The 23,455-nt window shown below is 37.4% G+C and overlaps 1 protein-coding gene across 1 annotated transcript in view; it reads left to right on the top strand.

Moving 5' to 3' along the window:
- Nucleotides 1-22,754, top strand: part of LOC110773248 (histidine-containing phosphotransfer protein 4-like) — a 31,740-nt gene extending 8,986 nt beyond the window's left edge. The window contains exons 3-7 of the mRNA XM_088255643.1: nt 21,656-21,763; nt 21,868-21,936; nt 22,077-22,148; nt 22,354-22,426; nt 22,551-22,754. Coding sequence (XP_088111769.1) covers nt 21,656-21,763; nt 21,868-21,936; nt 22,077-22,148; nt 22,354-22,426; nt 22,551-22,598 — 370 coding nt within the window. The 3' untranslated portion in view covers nt 22,599-22,754. The remainder of the gene's footprint in view (nt 1-21,655; nt 21,764-21,867; nt 21,937-22,076; nt 22,149-22,353; nt 22,427-22,550) is intronic.
- Nucleotides 22,755-23,455: the final 701 nt, after the last annotated feature.

Below are 23,455 nucleotides of genomic sequence, written 5' to 3'. Positions count from 1 at the left end.
TCATACCGTCGTCTGTTAATGTTTACCACGACGGTTTATTTATTTGTTTTAATTTTTCTACAATGTCATTTATATATTTCTTTATTTCTTATAACAGAAATCAGGGGAAGTTGAAAAGAGAGTAGAAGGAAAGATACTTGAGATAGTTGAACAGGTAAATTCTCATAACTTTGCTTTTTTCAATTTTTTTTTTCAATAAAGGAATTACCACGACGTTTAATGAATGTTACACGTCTGCAATTATTTAATTGAATGTTTAAATTGTTGAACAAGCTTAGATACCGTCGTAGTATATGAAATACCACGACGTTTATTATTTACCGTCGTTTGATTAAATATACACGTCTGTAATTCTTAAATACCGTCGTTTGTTATTATTACCACGACGGTTTAATTTAATTTTTTTACTTTTTTTTTTTGCCCTTTTTGTACTATGTCTTATATATATTTCTTTATTTCTTATAACAGAAATCTGGGGATCGTGAAAAGAATGAAGAAAAGAAAGATGAAAAGGTAAATTCTCTTAACTTTGCCTTTTTCATTTCTTTTTCAATTTTCAGACGTCTATATTTTCTTTCAACCGTCGTTTGTTTTAAATTTCCACGCCATTTTTTATTTAGTTGAATGTTTAAATTATTGTACAATCTTTCTTATATATATATATCTCTTTATTTATTAAAACAACAATCCAGTGTTGGAGAAAAGAAAATTGAAAAGGTAAATTCATTAATTATGAATTTTGCATTTGAATTAGACGTCGGTTTGATTTAAACGACGTAATAAAGTATTCATTACGACGGTATTTTTTTACCGTCGGGTAACTCATTTTAAGACGACGTTTTGTTATTTAAACCGTCGTTGTTATTTATTTACCACGTCACTTTATGTTGCTTTATTTGTTCAAACAGAGTACTGAAGTACCAGATTATTCAAAGCTGGAGTTGCCATCTTCTTTACAATCCCTTTGTAGTTATGTTGAATCGACACTAAAGCCTCAGGAGAAGGCTATGAGCTTTATGATTGAGAAGGAGGTGTTTGGCATAGATCGTCACACCTTCGTCTTGCATGAAGATATTACCCAATTTGCTGGCATGGAAGAAATTGGGGCTACTGTCGTTGCAGTAGATATGAGGTTTGTCCTTATCAAATATTCATTTGACACTCTCCTTTATGTTTTAAAAAAAAAACACTCATGGTTTCAATTCATATATTTAGGTGCCTGTTTGATCATCTGAAAGCTGCAAATATGGTGAATATGGTTGGCTTTATAGACCCTGCTCTAGTTAGTGCCGACGCTGGTTCATTAACTGAAAGATCACGTCTCGTAGCCAATCGTCTTCAAAAAACAGATGGTGAACAGATTTTCCTGATGCCTTACAATCCAGGGTTAGTCTCCAAACAAAAAACAGGATTTTGTTTGTATGATGCTATGCATATAACACTATTTAACCTTTATATTTATTTTGTGCAGCCGTCATTGGGTCTTGATCATTGTAAGAGCAAAGAAGGAAACCGTCTATTTTCTGGATCCACTGCCTGGAAATCGGGTTGTGGATGAGGACGGGAAAAACATTGTGAACTCTACTCTAAAAATGTATAATACACACATAGGCAGAGTAGGCCGTAAAACACCTCTCTGGAAAACTCTGCCCGGCACTCCAAAGCAACCAAGCAGTGTAGAATGCGGGTATTATGTCATGCGCTTTATGAGAGACATCATAAAGGATACTTCACTGGAATTTGAGAAGATGGTAAGAAGAAAATTTTCAGATTTATTTTTATGTGGGTTTTTATATTATCAACGACGGTAAATTAAAAATACCGTCGTTGAATATATATACTACGTCGGTGAATGAATAATAGCGTCGTCTGTGAGATTAATCTTTGTTTATGGACTGCAGTTTGCCAAAGGAAAGGATCAAGCGCCATTCCCCCAAGCTGCCATTGAAGAAGTTAGGAAAGAATGGGCAGAGTTTGTGTGTGTTCATATGGAGTAGAGGAATTTTAGCATACTTAAACATTTTTATAAAATGTACAAATTTTGTTAGAATTAGACAAGTTTTTGTACAAAATTGGTTAGAATTCGCAAGTTTTTGTTGAAATCAACGTCCCTGTAAATTTGTTGAGGTTTTCATGTTGTGAAAAACCGTAGTTTGTTCAAAAAGATGTTGTAGACACATAACAACGTCACAGTTTTTAAAAAAGCGACGTAAAAGGTTGTTCAAACGACACTCTTGGTTCTATAGACGACGTTGTTTTTTTTATATTAGACGGCGAGAAGTTAAGAGTTGTGGTCGTGGAAAATGTTTTGTACGTCGTTTTATGTGCAAAATGGTCATGGTTTAGAATTTAAACGACGTTTTGTTTTAAAATTAAGTCGTTTATAATAATTCAAAACGTCGTTAATTTATTAACGCCGACATGGTTTGTGGGTTTTATTCATAATATTTTATTCCATTTCATTCAAATATTCATAATAAATTTAAAATAAATCCAAAAAATGCAACGTCAACTCCTATGAAGTCATTGAGATATTTTCTTCCCCCTTAAGCTTTAAAAAAATTAAGTTTGAGTTATACAAATTTAAAATTACCACCAAAAAGAAAAATGTTTTCATGAGTCACAACATCACTTATACTTTAATGGTTTAGGGTTTAGGGTTTAGGGGGATGAAGGTTTATTTTTGGGGTTTAGGGTTTATGGTTAATATATATTAGGCCCTAAAACCATAAATCCTTTTCTATAATTATTTAAAAATATATATATAATTTATGGTTTATATTTTATGGTTTAGGGTTTAGGGTTTAGGGTTTAGGGTATAGATGTCATATTTAACGACGATTTTATTGTTTTCCGTCGATGATTTACGAAGAGCGCATTTCTGAACCTTGGTTTCTTTAAAATGACGTTGTACACACATAACAACGTCATAGTTTTTACCAAGCGACGTAAAAGGGTTTACAAACCGTCGTATTATAAATTTATAACGACGGTAAATAATTCATAACTGACGTAGTTATCACAACTGCCGAACGACTGTGTATTTTAATAAACCGACGTGGTTACTTTGGGGTTCTGAAAACGACGTCGTTCTCTTTTTAATACTCGCCAAATGACTTTTGGATTTCCGATGTAGTTATGACGGCGCTTGTTTATCTAAACGGACGTTGATTATTAAAATATGACGTCGCTATGTATATTAGAACCGACGTTGTACTTCGATAATTTGTTTAAATATGATTTTTTCACGCGTTTTTTAACTCTCAGTTTTCAATTAGGGTTGCAGAATGATTCCTCACAAGAAATTGTCTTTCTGAAAGCAAATGGGTTTGCAGAATGATTCCTCACAAGACCAAGCATGGGTTTGCTACATCCTCCTGTGTAGCAAGGGTGGAACCAGCTTTAGAACCTGCATGGGTGTTCCTGGTGCTCGCAGAGACGGACTCAGGTGGTGGCTGTAGCTGGGAGTGGGCTTGAGGTTCAAAATGAGTAGGTGGTGTCTATTCATTCTGAACCTCAAGCCCTCTCCCAGCTTCACCCCAAAGGCACAACCCACAACAGGTTCTAAGGCTGGTTCCACCTTGCTACACAGGAGTTTTGAAGTTGATCACTGTGGAAAAGGGGACTACAATGTAACCAGGAATCGAGGAGTGAGGGTTCACACTTTGTTGATTTTGATTTTGATTTTGATTTTGATTTTGATTTTCAGGAATCGAGGCTGTGCAGGAGCTTGAGAACAAGAGGAAGGAGAGGGCCCAGCTTGCATATGAGAGGAAGAAACAGTTGAACATATATTTTTCAGATGTATTTGCCAAATTTGTGTACATATATTGTGTAAATATTGATCAATATTTAACACGAAGAGATTTGCCTTTTAAGATGAAAATGTTGTTGAGGATTGAGAATTAAATTTTGTTTTGTGTTAAGAAAGATATTACCAAAATAAAAGAAAAATTAATTAATTTTTAAAAGCTATAAAAATAAGACGGCGGTTTACAGAGAAGGCAGACGTATAAATTGAAAAAATACAACGGTAATTTGAACTTAGGACGTGGTAAATAAACACGACAGTAGTGTTGTAGGTACCGTCGTAGTATGCTCCAAAATAATAAGTCGATAAATTAATCTCTCGCGTCATGGTATATTATTTAACACGTCGTTTTTTGTAATATACCGACGTGTATTAATTACATTATACACGTTTAGGTCGTGGAAAATGGTTTGTACATCGTTTTCTGTGTAAAAATGGCCATGGTTTTAACTTTAAACGACGTTTGTTTAAAAATTACGTCGTTTATTATAATTTAAAACGTCGTTAATTTATTAACGCGGACGTGGTTTGTGGGTTTTATTAATAATATTTTATTCTATTTAATTCAAAATATTCATAATAAATTGAAAATAAATCCAAAAAATGCAACGTCAACTCCTATGAAGTCATTGAGATATTTTCTTCCCCCTTAAGCTTTAAAAAATTAAGTTTGAGTTATACAAATTTAAAATTAAAACCAAAAAGAGAAATGTTTTCATGAGTCACAACATCACTTATACTTTCATGGTTTAGGGTTTATATACATTTAGAAAAGGGATTAGGGTTTAGGGTTTTATGGACGAGATATTTTAGGGCATAAAACCCTAATTCCTTTGGAGAAATTATTTTTTTTATAAAAATATATATAATTGTGGTTTTATTTATTAGGGTTTAGGGTTTAGGTTATATTTGTCTATTAGGGTTTAACGACGGTAGTTTGGTTTTGCGTCGTAAGGATATTTACAACGACGTCATTTTTAAAATAAGCGTCATGTTTAGGTTGAACTTTTAACGACGATTGTGTTTTTGTTTTCGTCGATGTTTTTTAAAAAGCGTGCTTTCTAAAAATTTCACCTCGACCTAAAATTTTCAGATTTCGCTCTAACTCTTATACAAGTTGCCAAAATTTCTGTGTCCTAAAACATTTCGCTCCGCTCTCTCACTTCAACTCTAAGTCAAAGTTGGTCTCTCCGTCGAATCCAAGTTGGCCAAGTTTACAACTCCGTCGAATCCAAGTTGGCCATAAGCTGTGAGCTTTGCCTACCTGTAAGTGCAAACCCTAATCTCATGCTTGTAAATTCATTGAATGATATTCAGTTCTGTGGTAAAGGGTTTTGTGATGTTTTAATGTTGTCGACGGTATGGGTTAATGGATTTAATGTTTATTGTTTTCATGAATCGGGTTTAGGGTTTAATGTTGTCGGATCTTTTAATACTCTCTGTTATTATGAATCGGGAATGGATTTAATGTTTTCATGCTTAGTATATGTTGGTTTCGTGCTTAGTATTAATGTATATGTTGTGTTCTGAATATATTCTGGGTTCTTGAAAATAAACTGGGATTTCGAAATCTTTTTTATGCATACGACGACGCTTGTTTTAACAAACCGTCGTCTATAAAAATATACCACGACGCTTGTTTTAACTACCGTCGTGGTTCAAGTTTGCTGGCGTCTGTTTCTTGCTAGCATTAGACGACGTTTTTTTAAAACCCGTCGTCTATATATGTGTAATACGTCTGTTGTTGTTTAAAAACCGTCGTCTGTTTACTATATTATTTGCTATTAAAACCTTATATAATCTGCTATAGTGATAGTCATTGCTTGTCTTTTCACCTTATATATGTTGTGTTCTGAATATATTTTGGGTTCTTGAAAATAAACTGGGATTTCGATATCTTTTTATGCATACGACGATGGTTTTTTTAACAAACCGTCGTTTGTAAATATATACCACGACGCAGTTTTTAACTACCGTCGTGGTTCAAGTTCGCTGGCGTCGTTTCTTGCTAGCATTAGACGACGTTTCTTTTAAAACCCGTCGTCTATATATGTGTAATACGTATGTTGTTGTTTAAAAACCGTCGTCTGTTTACTCTATTATTTGCTATTAAAACCTTATATAATCTGCTATAAGTGATAGTCATTGCTTGTCTTTTCACCTTATTATAGATAATAGGATATAGTGTCGGAGATGGATAAGTCATGGATGCACTCGGATAGAAGATCGAAGGCATATGAGTTAGGGGTGGAAGCATTTTTGCAATTTTCTGTAGAAAATCTTCTAACTACAACGCATATCCGTTGTCCATGTGTTAAATGTGCGAATTTGAAATTGTTTGGGGTTGGAATTATAAGGGATCACTTATACTTTAATGGAGTTGACCAAAGCTATAAGAATTGGACATTTCATGGAGAACCTTGGGAACCAATTGCAACTAGTAATGCTAGTAGAAATGTTGAAGAAGATGATGACCATAGTAGGTACAGTTTTGTGTCTGAAGAAATAGAGATGGATGATAATGATTTTGGTGATTTTGGATCCGATCCTTATGAGTTTGCTAATGTGATTGGGGATGGAGATCAACCATTGTACCCTGGTTGTAGAAAGTACACCAAGTTATCGGCATTAGTGAAGTTGTATAATTTGAAGGCAAAACATGGGATGAGTGATGTATGTTTTACAGAATTATTGATACTTCAGGGCAAGTTGCTTCCAGAAGGAAATACAATACCGGCCTCTTTGTATGAGGCAAAAAAGACTTTGTGTGCATTGGGGCTGAGTTATGAGAAAATCCACGCATGCCCCAATGATTGCATCTTGTATAGGAAGGAGTATGAAGATTCAACTAATTGTCCTACTTGTGGTATCTCAAGGTGGAAGGAAACCAAAGATGGATTCTTGAAAGAGGGTGTGGCAGCGAAGGTGTTGTGGTATTTTCCTCCAATTCCAAGGTTTAAAAGGATGTTTCAATCACATGAGACAGCTAAGAATTTGACTTGGCATGCTGCTAGAAAATCAATTGACGGTCAGATGTCTCATCCGGCGGATTCCCCGTCTTGGAAACTTGTTGATGATAAATGGCCCGAGTTTGGTAATGAGCCGAGAAACTTGAGATTGGCTCTTTCATCTGATGGATTCAATCCCCACAGTTCTCTAAGTAGCAGATATAGTTGCTGGCCAGTTATCTTAGTTACATATAATCTCCCACCATGGCTGTGCATGAAACGAAAGTTCATGATGTTGACTTTATTGATTTCCGGTCCTAAACAACCCGGAAATGATATAGACGTCTACTCAGAGCCTTTGATTGATGATTTAAAATCTTTGTGGGATGGGATTAGAGGAGTGTATGATGCACACATAGGAGAATATTTTACACTCAGAGCTGCATTACTGTGGACCATTAATGATTTTCCCGCCTATGGAAACTTATCAGGTTGTGTTGTTAAAGGATATAAAGCTTGTCCAATATGCGGCGATGATACACCTAGTCACAAGTTGAAAAATGGCCACAAAATTTGTTACATTGGGCATAGAAAATGGTTACCAATTAATCATCCATATAGAAGGCAACGTGCAGCTTTTAATGGGAAACCTGAATATGGCACGCCTTTGGAGACATTAAGGGGAGAAGAAGTGCTGCATATGGTTGAAGATATTAATTACATATGGGGATCGAAAAAAGGGGGAGGTGGAGGTGAAAATGATGGTGACAGAGTTTGTTGGAAGAAGAAGTCAAAATTCTTTGATCTTGAGTATTGGAAATACCTTCCAGTGAGGCATGTCCTCGATGTTATGCACATTGAGAAAAATGTTTGTGATAGTATCATTGGTACATTGCTGGAGATCCCTGGAAAAAATAAAGATGGGATTGCTGCTCGGTTAGATTTATTGAACATGGGGGTCAAAATTGATTTACAACCCGAGTATGGAGAAAGAAGTACTCGTTTGCCTCCAGGGCCTTGGAATTTGTCAAGAGCAGAGAAAAGAGCGGTTTGCAATTCTTTCTATGGTATGAAGGTCCCTGAAGGTTATTCTTCAAATATAAAAAATCTTTTATCTTTACAAGATTCAAGACTTCTTGGCCTTAAATCACATGATTGTCATACCTTAATGCAACAATTGCTCCCTGTGGCAATTCGTTCTGTTTTGGAGAAGCCTGCAAGGTATGCAATAACTCGTTTGTGCTTCTTCTTCATTGCTATATGGGCAAAGATGGTTGATGTTTCCAAGCTAGATAAGTTGGAAGAAGATGTAGTAGTTACTTTGTGTTTGCTTGAAAAATACTTTCCACCTTCATTCTTCGATATCATGGTTCATCTAGTAGTACATCTTGTCAGAGAAGTTCGTCTATGTGGGCCAGTTTATTTTAGATGGATGTATCCGTTCGAAAGATATATGAAAGTTCTAAAGGGGTATGTTTAGAACCGTACTCATCCCGAAGGTTGCATTGCGGAGCGTTATATAGCTGAAGAAGCTGTAGAATATTGCACTGAACATTTATCTGATATTAGTACAATTGGAGTGCCATCAAGTCAGAAGATAGGAGTTTCAAAGCCATTATCAGGTTGCACAGTGAGCTTAGTTGATCGGGACCTGTTGAACCAAGCACATCTATATGTCTTGGAGAATACGGAGGAAGTTCTACCTTATATCGAGTATGAGTTTTATTCCTTAAGTTTCCATTTTAAATTATTCCTTATGTTTATCTTATATGTTTGGGACCGTAATGCTTGAATTTTTCGTGTCATGTAGGGAACATATGATCCACATCAAGGCCGCTTATCCAAAATTTAGAAAGAGAACAAAGTGGTTGCAAGATAAGCACAATAGCACTTTCATTCAATGGCTACACTTCAAGGTATATGTTATTCAATAACATATTGGACTTTTAATTTTCTTCTTTCTATGTTAGATTGAATTAAGATATGATTAATTTGCAGGTTCAAAGTGAACTTGATGAGGGAGACAATCATGGGGTATCAGAAAATTTAAGGTGGCTAGCAGCTGGTCCAAACATGGCAGTGCCATTATATAGGAGCTATCTTATTAAAGGTGTTAAATTTAACATCAAGGCACAAGATGATGTGCGGACAGTTCAAAATAGTGGAGTTTATTTACTTGCACATACCATGCAAGTTGCTGGTGCCAAGGATAAAAACCCAATTCTCTCAAATATGGGTTTTTATGGTGTCATTCAAGAAATTTGGGACCTTGACTACCAAAAGTTTACAATCCCAGTCTTTAGGTGCGATTGGATAGATAGTACTTCCGGCCTTGTAGTCGACGAACTTGGATTTACCCTTGTAGATTTGAGTAAAATTGGACATAGGAATGACCAATTTGTTTTGGCTTCTGAAGTCAAACAAGTATTTTTTGTTGACGACCCGATGCATCATGGTTGGTCGGTAGTGTTATCAGCGCCTAATAGAGAATATAATGATGATGTTATTGGTGATGATGTCTTTGGTGATGTGAGAATTGAGTGTGAGCCATTTACTAGAGGGATGCCAAATGTTGACACATTTGATGAACTAGTGGGTGAGTTTGGGAGTCAAAATATTCGAGATGGGTGTGAAGATATATGGATTGAATGATGCTCTTGTAATTTATGAAATTATTTATGCCCTAAACAGCACTACTGTATGACATTAATTTTGCAATAAATTGTAATGTGTTTTCTTCACTTTCATTATGCAGGTTTTGGACACAAAACAATCAGTACATAAAATACTGGTTCAGTATTATAAAACGACGGTCCTTATAAAACTGTGAAAAACAGACGTCTGTTGCCATAAAATTGTCAATAAAAAATGACGTTTTGGAGCATTCAACGACGTCATTGAATTTACCGACGTCTAAAAGCGAACTAAAAGTGAAAAAAGACGACGTTATTGTGAAACAGTTATTAACGATATCACGTCGGAGAAGGATAAAGAGCCGACATGTAATTACAAATAACACGACTTCAGTACAATAATAGTGACGTCTAAAAGGACAGATATCGAACCTGAACGTTACAAAAGATGACGTCTTGGATGGATTAGACGACTATTATTTTACTAAAGACGATTTATAAATAGAGAAACACAGCTGTCTTTTACATGATCACGACGTTGTATATCACATACTACGTCATTTATAGAAATAAATATGTCGTAAGTCATGAGCCTAACATATTTTCCACGTCGGTTATGTAAATATATAAGACGTAGTAAATATTAATAACGTCGTATTTTATTTATTTAAAGACGTAGTATATACATACACACGACTGTGTTTGTATAAAATAGGTCGTCTATTCTTCTAAATGAAAATTTTTTTGTTCATTTTTAGTATACAGACGTCGGTTGTTTTTGTAAATGACGTTGTTTATTACAACAACGAAGGTGATTTACCTTAACCGCTATTTCCACGTCAATATTAATGGAAAAACTGAAGTAACAATACTATTTCACGACGGTTATATAAATATATTCGACGTCGTATGATTTAATAACGTCATATTTTATTTATTTAAAGACGTAGTGTTTTCTTTTACACGACGAATGTTGTATAAAATAAGTCGTCTATTCTTCTCCATGACAATTTTTTGGTTCATTTTTCAGTGTACAGACGTCGGTTGTTTTTGTAAATGACGTTATTTGTTACAACAACGACGGTGATTTACCCTAACCGCTATTTCCACGTCAATATTAATGGAAAAAACGAAGTGGCATTACTATTGCACGACGGTTATATAAATACATTGGACGTCGTATGATTTAATAACGTCATATTTTATTTATTTAAAGACGTATTGTATTCTTTTACACGACGGAGGTTGTATAAAATAGGTCGTCTATTCTTCTCCAAGACAATTTTTTGGTTCATTTTTCAGTATACAGACGTCGGTTGTTTTTTTGTTAATGACGTTGTTTGTTATAACAACGACGGTGATTTCGCGTCGTGGTTTTACTTTGCAAAAGACGTCGATCGATTTTACGACCAAATTCACGACGGTGAATTCCCGTCGTCTTTTGCCTTTTTTGTAGTAGTGTCTTTACTTAATAATAGACGACCCTTTTTATAAAAAAAACCGTCGTCTTTACATATAATAGACGACCCTTTTTATAAAAAAACCGTCGTCTTTAAATATAATAGACGACCCTTTTTATATAAAAAGGGTCGTCTATGTTGAAGTAAAGACGACCCTTTTTATAAAAAAACCGTCGTCTTTACTTAATAATAGACGACCCTTTTTATAAAAAAACCGTCGTCTTTACATATAATAGACGACCCTTTTTATATAAAAAGGGTCGTCTTTACTTCATAATAGACGACCCTTTTCATATAAAAAGGGTCATCTTTACTTAATAATAGACGACCCGTTTTATAAAAAAACCGTCGTCTTTACTTATAATAGACGACAGTTTTTTCAAAACAACCATGTCTTTACCAAAAAAAGGACACTTGATTTTTAAAAGACGACGCTTGTCATACCTGCTGTCGTTGTTTTTTGGTCAGATTTTAACTCTGAAGAAAAGCTTTTTAATAAGACGACGCTATTTTATTTGTGTGCGTCATTATAAAAAAATTCTCAACAGTATCTCCATTTTTTAGTTATTTAAGTCACTTATCCACGACGGTTTTTTATTACCGTCGTCTTTTTAAAAACAACGACGGCTTTTTGTTCTACTGTCGTCTTTTGCCCTTTTTGTAGTAGTGATCTATGTTGTCGTCTTGCAAATGCAGCTCGGAAGTCTGGACATGGTCAACAGGGGCAGAAGTGTGGTGGCCATGCTCTGGTTAAGGGGGCTCGGAGGTCGACGAGGAACCAAAATGTGACGGGAGTGGAATGCCGGACTGAGAGAGGGACTCTATAAGCTGTGACATCTGGGTATTATACGAGGCCATTTGGGTAGCCATTTGGGTCTTAAGCTCGGCCACCTTAGCTTTCAAAGCAATCACTTCACCGTCTGATTGGGACGATGGAGGGGCTCTAGGTTCCCGCCGTCTGGCATTCCCCATCCCTCGACAATATGTCCCTGGCCTCCTCCCGAGAGTCTTATCTAAGGTCTCCGTCAGTATTTGAAACCCCGCATCCGGTGGAGGATCCACAACATCGAGCGGAGTATCGGGAGGAAGCTGGGAGGCGGACTCTTGAAGAACCAACTGGCTCTTCTCCATCATGGTCGTCTATTTAACATAACATAAAATATTAATTAAAACACTCATATAATAACCATGAACTTGAATGCGTAAAACAATAATTAAAATTAAAGAATACTTACATGAAGGGACTCCGCCAACTCATTCCCGGGTCGAACATAAATGTCGCCAAAGACGTCGATCTCCGGGAATTTGGACCCCCCCTTGATTGAACAAGAGAAGAAAATTGTTAGTACAAAAAAAACAAATTCATATTAATGACATATTAAAATTTTTATAAAAAAGACGATTTAATTATTACCCGCCGCCGCGCCTCCATCCTATATGAGAAGGGCCTGGAACCGGAATGATGGAGAAGAGTCTTCTTGTCCCTATTGCCCTTATTTGCTTTTGCCTTCTTCTGTTATACCAAAAATAAACGTATTAGTTGAAAATTAAATGAAATTAAAAAAAAGTAAATAAACATTAGTAAGAAACATATAATAAATTTCAACTTAATATAAAAAAATTACCACATAATCAGAGTCTTGAAAATGACTGCAGAGCCACGCCCAACTATCCTCCCGCCCCTCAAGCTCCTTCAGGCAACCCTCCTGAAGAGCGACCTGCGGATCATCATATGCCATAAAATGGTGGTGCAGATCGCTCTTCCACTGCTTGTACCTCTCACCAAAGAGTCTGTTGACATACGCCAACGACTCATCAGGGAGGTTCTCTAAATTGTAATTCGCCTGCAATACATTAATTATATTCATTAAGTATTAGAAATATATATAATTTGAAAGCAAAACAATTAAAAGGAATACATACCGACAGCTGTCCGCGCACCACCGTCCGCATCTCGTCAGGCATGACCTTCCAAGACTTCCATTTCATCGGACAATGGGTCCGAACGACGTGACCAATGTCGTGGGCCAATGAGCTATGTTGGTCCGCTGTTGGTGTAGCTCGATGTCGCTCGTCATATCCGATGTTGACACGACTGTTGGTCACCCGGGTGGCCTTCGCCGTGTTCAACTGGCGACAAGGTCCCAGGGTGTTCCTCTTGGCTGCAAACACATATAACATTAACATTAAATATATAATCCTACCAAAATCTTGGTCTAAAACAGCTGGAGTTGAAAGAAATCTTTACCTGGTTGTGAATCCGACGCACCAGCAACAGAGGGCGAAGTGGCGTCGGTCATATGGGGGGGGGGGGGGGGGGGCGATGACGCCGCTTGGCGCTAACAGGTTGCGCCACTGATGACTCAGATGACACCGCCACATGGGAGACGTGAGGAGAAACCGGCACAACGTCCACCTGTGGTGGAGCATTGGCAGCCGACGTCGAAGCCGGGGGAGGCAAAGGTTGTGCAGTCGTCATCGCCTTACGAGTTTTGATAAGGTTCGACATCTGCACGAAACAAACATTTAAAGTACCTCCTTGGCCAAAAATTTATAATTTATAACACAAAAAATTTATAATAAAAATAACCCCAACAACTAATCAAGAACAAATTCAATATTAAACATATTCATTCACCAAATACCAACAAATCAAATTGCAAAAACTCATGGAGTCCCCAAATGCTGCAGTATCAAGTAGCAATAAACAAAAAAATCAATCCTTGATATACTAGAATAATTTCTACCTAAATAAAAAAGAAAAACACATCATTCTATTATGTGAAGCAAACCAAGAACCTCAATTCCAAACAAATTCAGATTTACAAAATTAAATGGATATATGCAATATGAACAATAAAACAAACCCAAGAACCACAATTCCAAAAAATTTCAGATTTATAGAATTAGAAACCTACGGGATTTTGACATATACAATCGCTGTTTTGCTATCAAATAATACAATTTCAACACAATGCAGTCACCCTAACCAATACAATCAAATCTGAAATCAAAAGCCAATACAAAAAGGAAACAGACTAAGCAATTTCAACGCTTACAAAATCCTAACATAAAATTTGAAATCAAATCAGAAACATAAAATCCTAACCAACCATCAGACTAAGGAAACAGAAATCACAAACAGAAATTATAAAATTTAAAGAAAATCACAAATGCATTAACAAAATTTAAAGAAAAAGGAAACAGAAATTATACCGTGGATGCGAGAGGCAGCGGACGCGAGAGGCAGTGTGAGAGGAAGATGGAGATGGCGACAGAGACACGCAGAGGGAGGAAACCGTGGGATTTCACCAATGGTGGGTTCTGGTTGGACAGAGAGGGAGAGAATTTGAGGTCAGTGAGGGGGAAAGGGAGAGAGGGTTTGTGGTTTGGTGAGGGGGCGTCGACGGTGCGGCGGAGGTTGGGTTGGAGAGAGAGGGAGAGAACTTGAGGTCAGTGAGGGAAAGGGAGAGAGGGTTTGTGAAGTTGGGGTCGACGGTGGGGGGGGGGGGGGAACAGTGAGGGGGAAAGGGCTCGGGTTTGTGACGGCTGGATGGGGTGGTCTTGGGGCTGGGCGTTGCCGGCGGTGGTGGTCTGGACGTTTGGGAGGGCACGGCTGGAGGAGGACTGAGATTTTTCACGGAGGAAGACAGAGAGAAACAGAGAGTCGCGTTCTTAAGAAAAAATATTCAAGACCTTGCGTGACGAAGTCAAATGACGTCGCGTAAACTCGATATTTCAACCTTGCGCGACGTAAAAGGAAATCAATGTCCGATAATTCAACCTTGCGTGACGTACATAAATAAGACGTCGCGAAAATAATTTTTAATACCCGGGAAACGAACCGCCAAAATTTTTCTGCACTTTGCGCAACGAAAAATGGTGTCCGTCGCGCAAACCCTAAACCCAAAGTCCTGAAAATATAACATTGCGCGACGAATTTCTTCGTCTGTCAATAGTTTTGGCGACGTAAAATAATATGTCGTTGCGCAAAGTGCTGTTGCGCGACGAAAGAGTGCGTCTCGCAAATGTTTTCATTTATAACCTTTGAATATTTTGTCCCATTTCTAGATCTCTGAATATTTGTTATTTGCGATTTTTAGGATATACGATCTCACAGTATATACAAACACGTTTAACGGTTGGATTGTTGAAACGAGTTTCATATAATGTGTATGCCATCCCAACAATATATTCTCTAACATTTAAGAGTTTATACATACTTTTGTTATATATAGCTTAAGATTTTGTGGTATCCACTAGTGTAAATCATTTCAATTGAAGATCAAATTCAATCATTGTTTTTATATAGGGTCAATGAGTGTAGTTGTAAAAAAATTATAAAAATCGGAATTAAAATAACCGTTAAATAGTGATTTTTCATTTATAACCGTTGAAAATTTTTGTTCGTTACATGATCTCTGAATGTTTGTTTTTTGCGATTTTTGGGATATACGATCTCGTAGTATATACAAACACGTTTGATGGTTGGATCGTTGAAACTAGTTTTGTAGAGTTGAAGGAACACTTTTTAGTTTCAAAACATATTTCGCGCTGTTCTCTTCGTAGGGAAATTGATAACCCTAAAATTTATTCGTATGGAGGTTGATAACCCTACAAAAAGATTCTCCTCTACCATTCCCATAATTAAAATGGTATGAATGATGATCTTCACTACATTCAATGAAAAACATATGATTTAGATGGCAAAATTAAATTTAAGGCGTAGGATTAATGGTTTTGCATATTGTACGTTGCGCGACGAACAGTGTTCGTCCCACAAACTGTGAAGCTGCGACGGCATAGGGTTTCTCGTCGCGCAAGGGTCACTCCGAATCTTCATAATTTGGGGATATTTTCTACTTTGCACGAAGAATATCTGCGTCCCGCAAACTGTCCTTGTGCGATGGAAAAATCTTGTTCGTCGTGCAAATATCGGCGACCGGTCGGGGATAAGCGACGACCGGTCGTTTTTGCACAGATTGTTATGCGACCGGTCGTTTTTTTACAGATTCTACACGGAAGAGTCACTTTTATTTCTCAAAATTTTTGTTATTGCGCGACGAAGTTGTTCGTCCCGCAAAGTTATCTAGCGCGACACTATTCCATTGTTCGTCGCGCAAATAGGTCTCGGTTTTTTTTTAATAATTATTATTATTTTTTTTTTTACAGATTCTCCTGAGTATGCCATTTTTTTTCTTTGCTATGATCTCGTAATGCAGAACCTGAGGCCATATAAATAAACAAGCAAGTGGATGTGGTAGCTAAAGTGGCTCTTTCCTTCTAAGTAGTCTTTTTTCGTGACGTGAAACACAATCGAAATAACTCATTAAAAGTATAACAAAATATGATTTGTTTATGTGTCAAACTAAATTTGGCTCATTCTATTTTATAATTTGTTTTCATCTTGCTTTTTTTTTTTTTCCCAATATTAGAAACATAAATAAGGTTCAATACATCGATATAGTTGTAACCGAGATATATTACATTGATGCCTAATTTTCAACATCAACACCAAATCTAATTCGTACTACCAAATTTTCAACATCAAGCTTATTTTGATGCCTAATCCATGGATATAACAAGTACATATATTCAAACAAGCATACTTGCCAAAATCTTTACACTAACATTATTAAATTACAAATAATTTCACATTACTATGTTTTACATGGCAAGTCGCAAATAAATTACATTATTCATCATCTGAACTATAATAATCTTCGTTATCGTTGCTATGATCACTTTGGGTCTCCCAATCCTCCTCCTCCTCCTCCTCCTCCTCCATAAGTACATCATCATCGTTGTTCGGGGCCATGGTTGGATCGTATCGCGGAAGAAAACATAGGTCAATTGTAATTGACTGAATCGGTATTTCTCTTGAAGACACTCCTTCAAGCTGAAAGGGTTCTTGTACGACATTTGTATCTAGAAGTGTTTCTGCATCATGTTCCATGGAAGATTCGAAACGTTGGTCAGCGACGTCAACGTCGTTGTCAGATGGGTCTAGTTCTGGTATAGCATACACATTCCTCTGATCCATCTGCTGAACAACTTTCCACCCGCTCCCTGCTTTAGGGTCATCTAGATAGACAATTTGTTTTGCCATGTTTGCCAAAATGTAAGGGTTGTCATCATACCAAGTTCTGTTGATGTTCACATATAGTAACCCATGATCAATTTTAACACTTCCCTGCCTATTTGGGTTCGTATCAAACCATTGACACTTAAACATGATCACTTGGTATCGGTCTTTGTAAAGCAATTGCACGACAGTTGTGAATTTGCCATAGAAATTAATGTCCGTACTTTCGCCTCCACCCGGAACAAGGACACCGCTGTTTTGCGTACACAACTTGTCATCTCGTGCAGTCCCCAAAAACTTGACGCCGTTAACATGACAACCCGAGAACAATTCAACCCGAATTGGGCCGAATGCCAATTTATATAACTCTTCACTGTAAGTGGGGGAATTCTCTGATTTCAACTTATTCACCTAATATTAATTAAAACATTCACATATTAGTTTGAGAAAATTAAATACTACAATATATATGTAAATTACAAAACACTTATAACTTACATATTCCAAAAACCATTTTGGAAACAATTCACGGTGTTTCTTCGAATACAAATGTGATGGATGTTCTCGCTTCATCATCTCTTCATGCTCATCTAAGTATGCTATTATCTCATCACAATTGTTCAATACGAACCAATGAGCTACCCCATGTCATTTCTGGAAAACGACTCTCCTCGTACAGGATCTCCAAAGGGTCGTGCGCTTTGGCTAAAAATAGAAAGTTGCTCATTTCTGACACCTCCGTCATTATTGCGCTAAGGTCGATTGAAAGCCGTGTCCACATCCTTTAAATACATTCCACAGAAAGTAAGCGCCTCATATTGAACCCAAGCCTCTACAATTGATCCTTCGGGCTTCGCACTGTTGCATACGTTTTTTTTCAGCTCTCCAAGAAGCCTGCCAAATTAAAACGACAAGATGCAAATTAGCAAGTAGCAAGCATAGGATAAAAATGCATACAAAAATGATGAGGATTATATACCTTTCTATTGGATACATCCAACGATAGTTGACTGGACCAGCAAGCAATGCCTCTTCTGGCAAGTGAACCGTCACGTGAATCATACTTGTGAAGAAAGCCGGAGGAAATATCATCTCAAACTTGCATAAGACTTGGACAATGTCATGGCGCAATTGATCAAAGTCTGTCTTTCGCAACGTTTTTGCCGTCAGTTGGGAAAAAAATCTGGACAACAATATGATTGGCTTGACTACATCTTCCGGCAATAGGTGTCGAATCCCCACAGGAAGTAGGCGTTGCATAAACACATGGCAGTCATGGCTCTTGAGTCCAGTAAATTTACCCCTGTCAACATTCATGCAACGTGCGATATTAGAAGCATACCCGTCAGGAAACTTTACAGACGATACAAACTGCAGAAACTCTTTTTTGTCATTCGGTTTCATGGAAAAAAATGCAAGATCCCTTATAGCTTTATCACTGCCCCTTTTCAGCCATAAACCCTTTCGTATGCCCATTCTTTCCAAATCAAGACGAGCTTTTATCGTGTCCTTTGTCTTCTCCTTGATATCTAGAATCGTTCCCATCAATGTGTCAAACACATTTTTCTCAACATGCATAACGTCGAGATTGTGCCTCAATTTTAGTTTCGACCAATATGGGAGCTCAAAAAACATAGACTTGTGCGTCCAGTTCATATGTGTAGCAGGTCTGGTCCTACTAACTGTTTTTCCGAATTGAGCAAAATCCAAACGGTTTAGTTGTTCTAAGATCTGATCACTGGACGATTCTCTAGGTCTTGCGCGACGCTCTTTGTTCCCGTCGAACTCTTTATCCTTTTCCGGCCACTCGTGGTCCCATGGCAACCATCTTCGATGCCCAAGGAAACACACTTTTCCAGCGTGCCAACCAGAAGTCACATCTTCCTTGCATACAGGGCATGCCATATAACCCTTTGTGCTCCACCCCAACACCATTGCATATGCGGGAAAATCATTCACAGTCTACATAACTGTAGCCCGCAAGTGAACATCTTCCTAGTGGATTTATCGTACGTGCGCACACCATTTGTCCACAAATCCTTCAGCTCATCAACCAATGGCCTTAAGTACACATCGATTGACCTGCCAGGATCCTCAGTTATCAAAACAGTCATCATCATGTACTCTTTTTTCATGCACTTCCATGGCGGCAAATTATATGGGAATACGAAAATCGGCCAAGTGCTGTGGTGTTAGTTTAGAACCCTGTACGGATTGAATCCGTCTGTGGCAAGTCCCAATCTAACATTTCGAGGATCAGCAGCAAACTTAGGGAACGTTCGATCGAACTCTTTCCATGCCTCCCCATCTGCAGGATGCCGTATCACATCGTCGTCTACCCGTTTTTCCTTATGCCATCTCATGTCTGTGGCAGTATGCGTCGACATATAAAGTCGCTGCAATCTTGGTTTCAGGGGCAAATAACGCATGACTTTTTGTGGAACCTTAGTCATTCTATTCTGAGACGTCTGTTTGAACCTTGACTCATTGCATATAGGACATGTATCCAACGTTTCATACTCTTTGTAGAATAACATGCAATTATTTTTGCAAGCGTGGATTTTTTCATAACCCAATCCAAGACCACTCAACATCTTCTGCGCCTGTCTGTGGTCTTTCGGCAAACAATTGTCCATTGGAAGCATTTTCTTGAAAACCCCCAAAAAGTAATCGAAACACAGGTTCGACATACGATACTTTATTTTTCCGTGCATTAGCTCCACAATCGCCGTCAGAACGGAAAAGCTCTCACACCCCGGGTATAACTCTTGGTTGGCATTTCTTAACAAGTTTTCATACTGTTCGAACTCTGCACTGTCCATTTGTGTAGGCACGTCATCTTCACCTTCCTGATTGCTGCTGGTCAATGCAAATGGAAATGCATCATTATAATATCCCTGACTTGTTCATTAGGATCCACAATGGGTTCAATTCAACATTGTCTACTCTTGTGGCCCCTGAAGACGAAGCAATGTCTAACTGTTCCCCGTGATGGTTCCAAGTGATGTATGTCTCAATCATTCCATTCCTCACTAAATGAAATCAAACATTTTCAATTGTGTCCCACAACGTGTTGTTACAGCTCCTACAAGGACACCGGATTCTAGTTGCACCCGGGTTGTGTGTCCGTGCAAAGTCAATAAAATCCTCGATTCCGTCCAAGTATTCGTCTGCGCACCTATTCGGGTTCTGTATCCACCTCCTGCTCATAGTTCCTGGAATCACAATCACAATACAACAATTATGTTGTATTCGTACAAAATCTTTCCTTATGCCTCCGGTAATGGCCCTATCCCATTCGGAAATGCATAGTCACGTCACGTAATTTACAGCTACATGAGATTAGATTTCGATGTGGATGAATTTCGGCAGCATCTCGGTACAGTTCTTGAGGTGTACCGTAGATATAAAATACCTACGTACCACCCGAAGAACGTACCGAGATGACACCGAATTCTCCACAATCGAAACCTAATCCTGTAGCTGTAAACTACGTGACACGACTATGCATTTCCAAACTGTCCAAAATATGGGACAATTCAAGAATTAATTGGACTGTAGTCGTGGTTTACCCACCCATGCGCGGTCCAACTAACCTCGAACCTGAACTAAGCTTTACAAAAAAAAAATGTACGAAGTTAATTTCAATTAACCTCGTACATCAACGTACATACATAATTTAACAACATATTATAAATATAATTTCATAAATCAATATAAACATAATGTAATAAATTTTTTATTTTAAATTATAAAACGACGAAAATACCTTATCAATCGTTCTCCACCAATCGCTAATCACATATAATATCCCTATAAACAACGAAATTAATAGTGTTAGTATAAATTTACATTAACACTTTTACACTAACGACAAAAAATACATACCGAACGAACTTAGCAGTGGTAGAGGTAGTTCAACTCATACAGGAAACGAAATTGAATACCTTTTTTGGCCCAAAACGTTCGAGAGAGAGGAAGAGACAGGGAGAGGCAAGCTGCAATTTCTTTTTGCAGTTTGCCTCTGCCATGGCTGAACCGGATAATGTAGTAGATGAACTTTTTTGCGCGACGAACAATATTCGTCGCGCAAAAATAATTATTGTCGCTCAAAAATGTCAACATTTGCGCGACGAATACATATTCGTCGCATTAAGCCTCTATGTCGTGGCGCAAAGTTTGAGATTTTTGCGCGATGAATGCATTTCTCGTCGCATTAAACTTTTTCGTCACGCATAATTTTTTATCGTCGCGCAAAAACCACTCTGCCGACAACGATTATATGCGACGATTCACTTTTTTCATCGCGCAAAAGTCATCTTTCGCGCGTTTTTCTTACGCGACGACTTTCTTTCTCGTCGCAAGAGACTCAGTGCGCCAAATGTTGCATATTCGTCGCGCAACATATTCGCGCCATTGCTGCTTTATTTTCCTTCCACTTTTTTGTGCGACGGATAAGGAAATTGTCGCGCAAAGATCTCTTTTGCGACGAGCTTAGTCGTCGCGCAAGAATTTGGCGCCAGAATCGCGATTTTTTCCCCTAGTTTTACGTGACGGTTGTCTACGCTGTCGCGCTAAGTTGTTTTACGCGACGGTCATCTACGCTGTCGCTCAATTTTACGCTACGCATATTCTTGTCCGTCACGCTATGGTCTTATATAAGACGATTCTGTCTTCGTCGCGCAAACTATCGTCGTGCAAATAGTAAAACATAGTAGTGAGTTGGAGGAGCTGCAAGATGATGCTAACCCAAATTTTGTGGAGGAAATTGCTACATCCTACTACCGAGATTCATCTAGATCACTCCAAACCATAGAGCTGGCGCTGTGAGTCAAATTAATTATAATTTTCACTTCTTTTTAATGACAATATATATGTGGTTGATTATATATGTCAGGGACATATAATAATGTATAGGATATATATGCAGAGAGAAGACCCCTCGTGATTTTAATAAATTGGACGGCTACATGCATCAGTTCAAGGGAAGTAGCTCAAGGTAAAAAATAAAAAATAAAATGTCCTCAATTTGTTATTAATTTTAAGAAATATTATAAAGGAATCTGTAAGTATATTCTATGTTGGCTTTAGAGATGACAAGATTTAATCCCAACTAAACATTTCTCTTAATTGGTGCAGCATCGGAGCCAAAAAGGTAAAAGCTGAGTGCCAACAGTTTAGGGAATATTGCAAGGCAGGAAATGGAGAAGGGTACGTACGCAATCCTAGTATCAATCACTAAAAAACTCTCGTCATATTTATATTCTCTTAACTCGAATTTCGAATCTCGAATCTTCTCTCTTTATATTTGTACAAAACATATAACAAATTGATAATATAGAGAATAAATTTTAGAAGGAAAAAAATGTGTAAATAAAATTGGTATGTCACTTAAAAGTTTTGATGGTAAATCCAGATGCATGAGGACTTTCCAAGCATTGAAGAAAGAGCATGCAACACTGAAGAAGAGGCTTGAGGCTTATTTTCAGGTAAACTCTCCAAATTACACCTTCCAGTGTGTGTGTATATATATATATATATATATATATATATATATATATATATATATATATACATTAAAATGTGTGTTGAATTATTATTTTTTTCTTTCAGATGGCAAGGCAAGCTGGGCCTATTGAGACAGCATGTCGCCCCAAGTGAAGAAAAAATTATTAACAGCCAGAGAGGGGGGCCAGAGGCTACAATTAGTTTGAGTGGTTAGTGGATTTTGTACTATGTATGTGCACCAACCTCCGTTAGATTAATGAAGGTGTATTAGAAAACTTAATTAGGTGCTTTTTGGATTCTAATATCTATGTAAGCTATGCATTTCTTCATGATTATCGTGTTCCTTGCTAGAATATGAAATGGGTTTTATTATACACAACAAGAATGCTTCAGAATTTCTGGGGTTGGATCAACGCACCCTTGGTCTTCAGGCCCAAATCAATGCCCACTAAATTGAAGGGAAAGGATTGTCATACCCAAAGATGGGATGTATGCTGAAAATGGTCAGGGAAAAATTTATTCCAATTTTGGGAAACTTTATAATTGTCTCTTGTAATTTTGAGGTTACGACCTCTAGTGTCATATGGCTTAGGTGGCACTGAGAAACGATAAGTTGGAATTAACATTTTCATACCAAAACTACTCTTACGTTGTTTTCTCATAATACATAAATGCCTTTTACCAAGTGGCTAGTACAACACTACTATCTCGTTTGTTAAAGAGTGCTGCTATTTCTACCCCATGTTCTATTTCCCCACTCATCTTATCTTTAAAATTTTAAAGATAAATTTATCCCTTTATAAAATGACTTCTAAGGACTTAGGTTAAAAATCTTAACTCACCTAACTTAATTAAAATTGACACACATATTAATGTATTTTATTAATTAAGGGATTTTATTAATTTCCTTTTTAATTTTCACCGTCTCCGTCTACCCTAACTCTTCTTTCCTCTGATATATTCGACTTTTCACCATCCTTTTTAACCCACCTTTGTTCTCATCCCTTCAG

The sequence above is a fragment of the Prunus avium genome, chromosome 6 (assembly GCF_965620075.1).
Source record: "Prunus avium chromosome 6, drPruAviu1.hap1.1, whole genome shotgun sequence".
NCBI classification, from domain to species: Eukaryota; Viridiplantae; Streptophyta; class Magnoliopsida; order Rosales; family Rosaceae; genus Prunus; species Prunus avium.
This window is presented reverse-complemented; position numbering and strand designations above follow the sequence as displayed.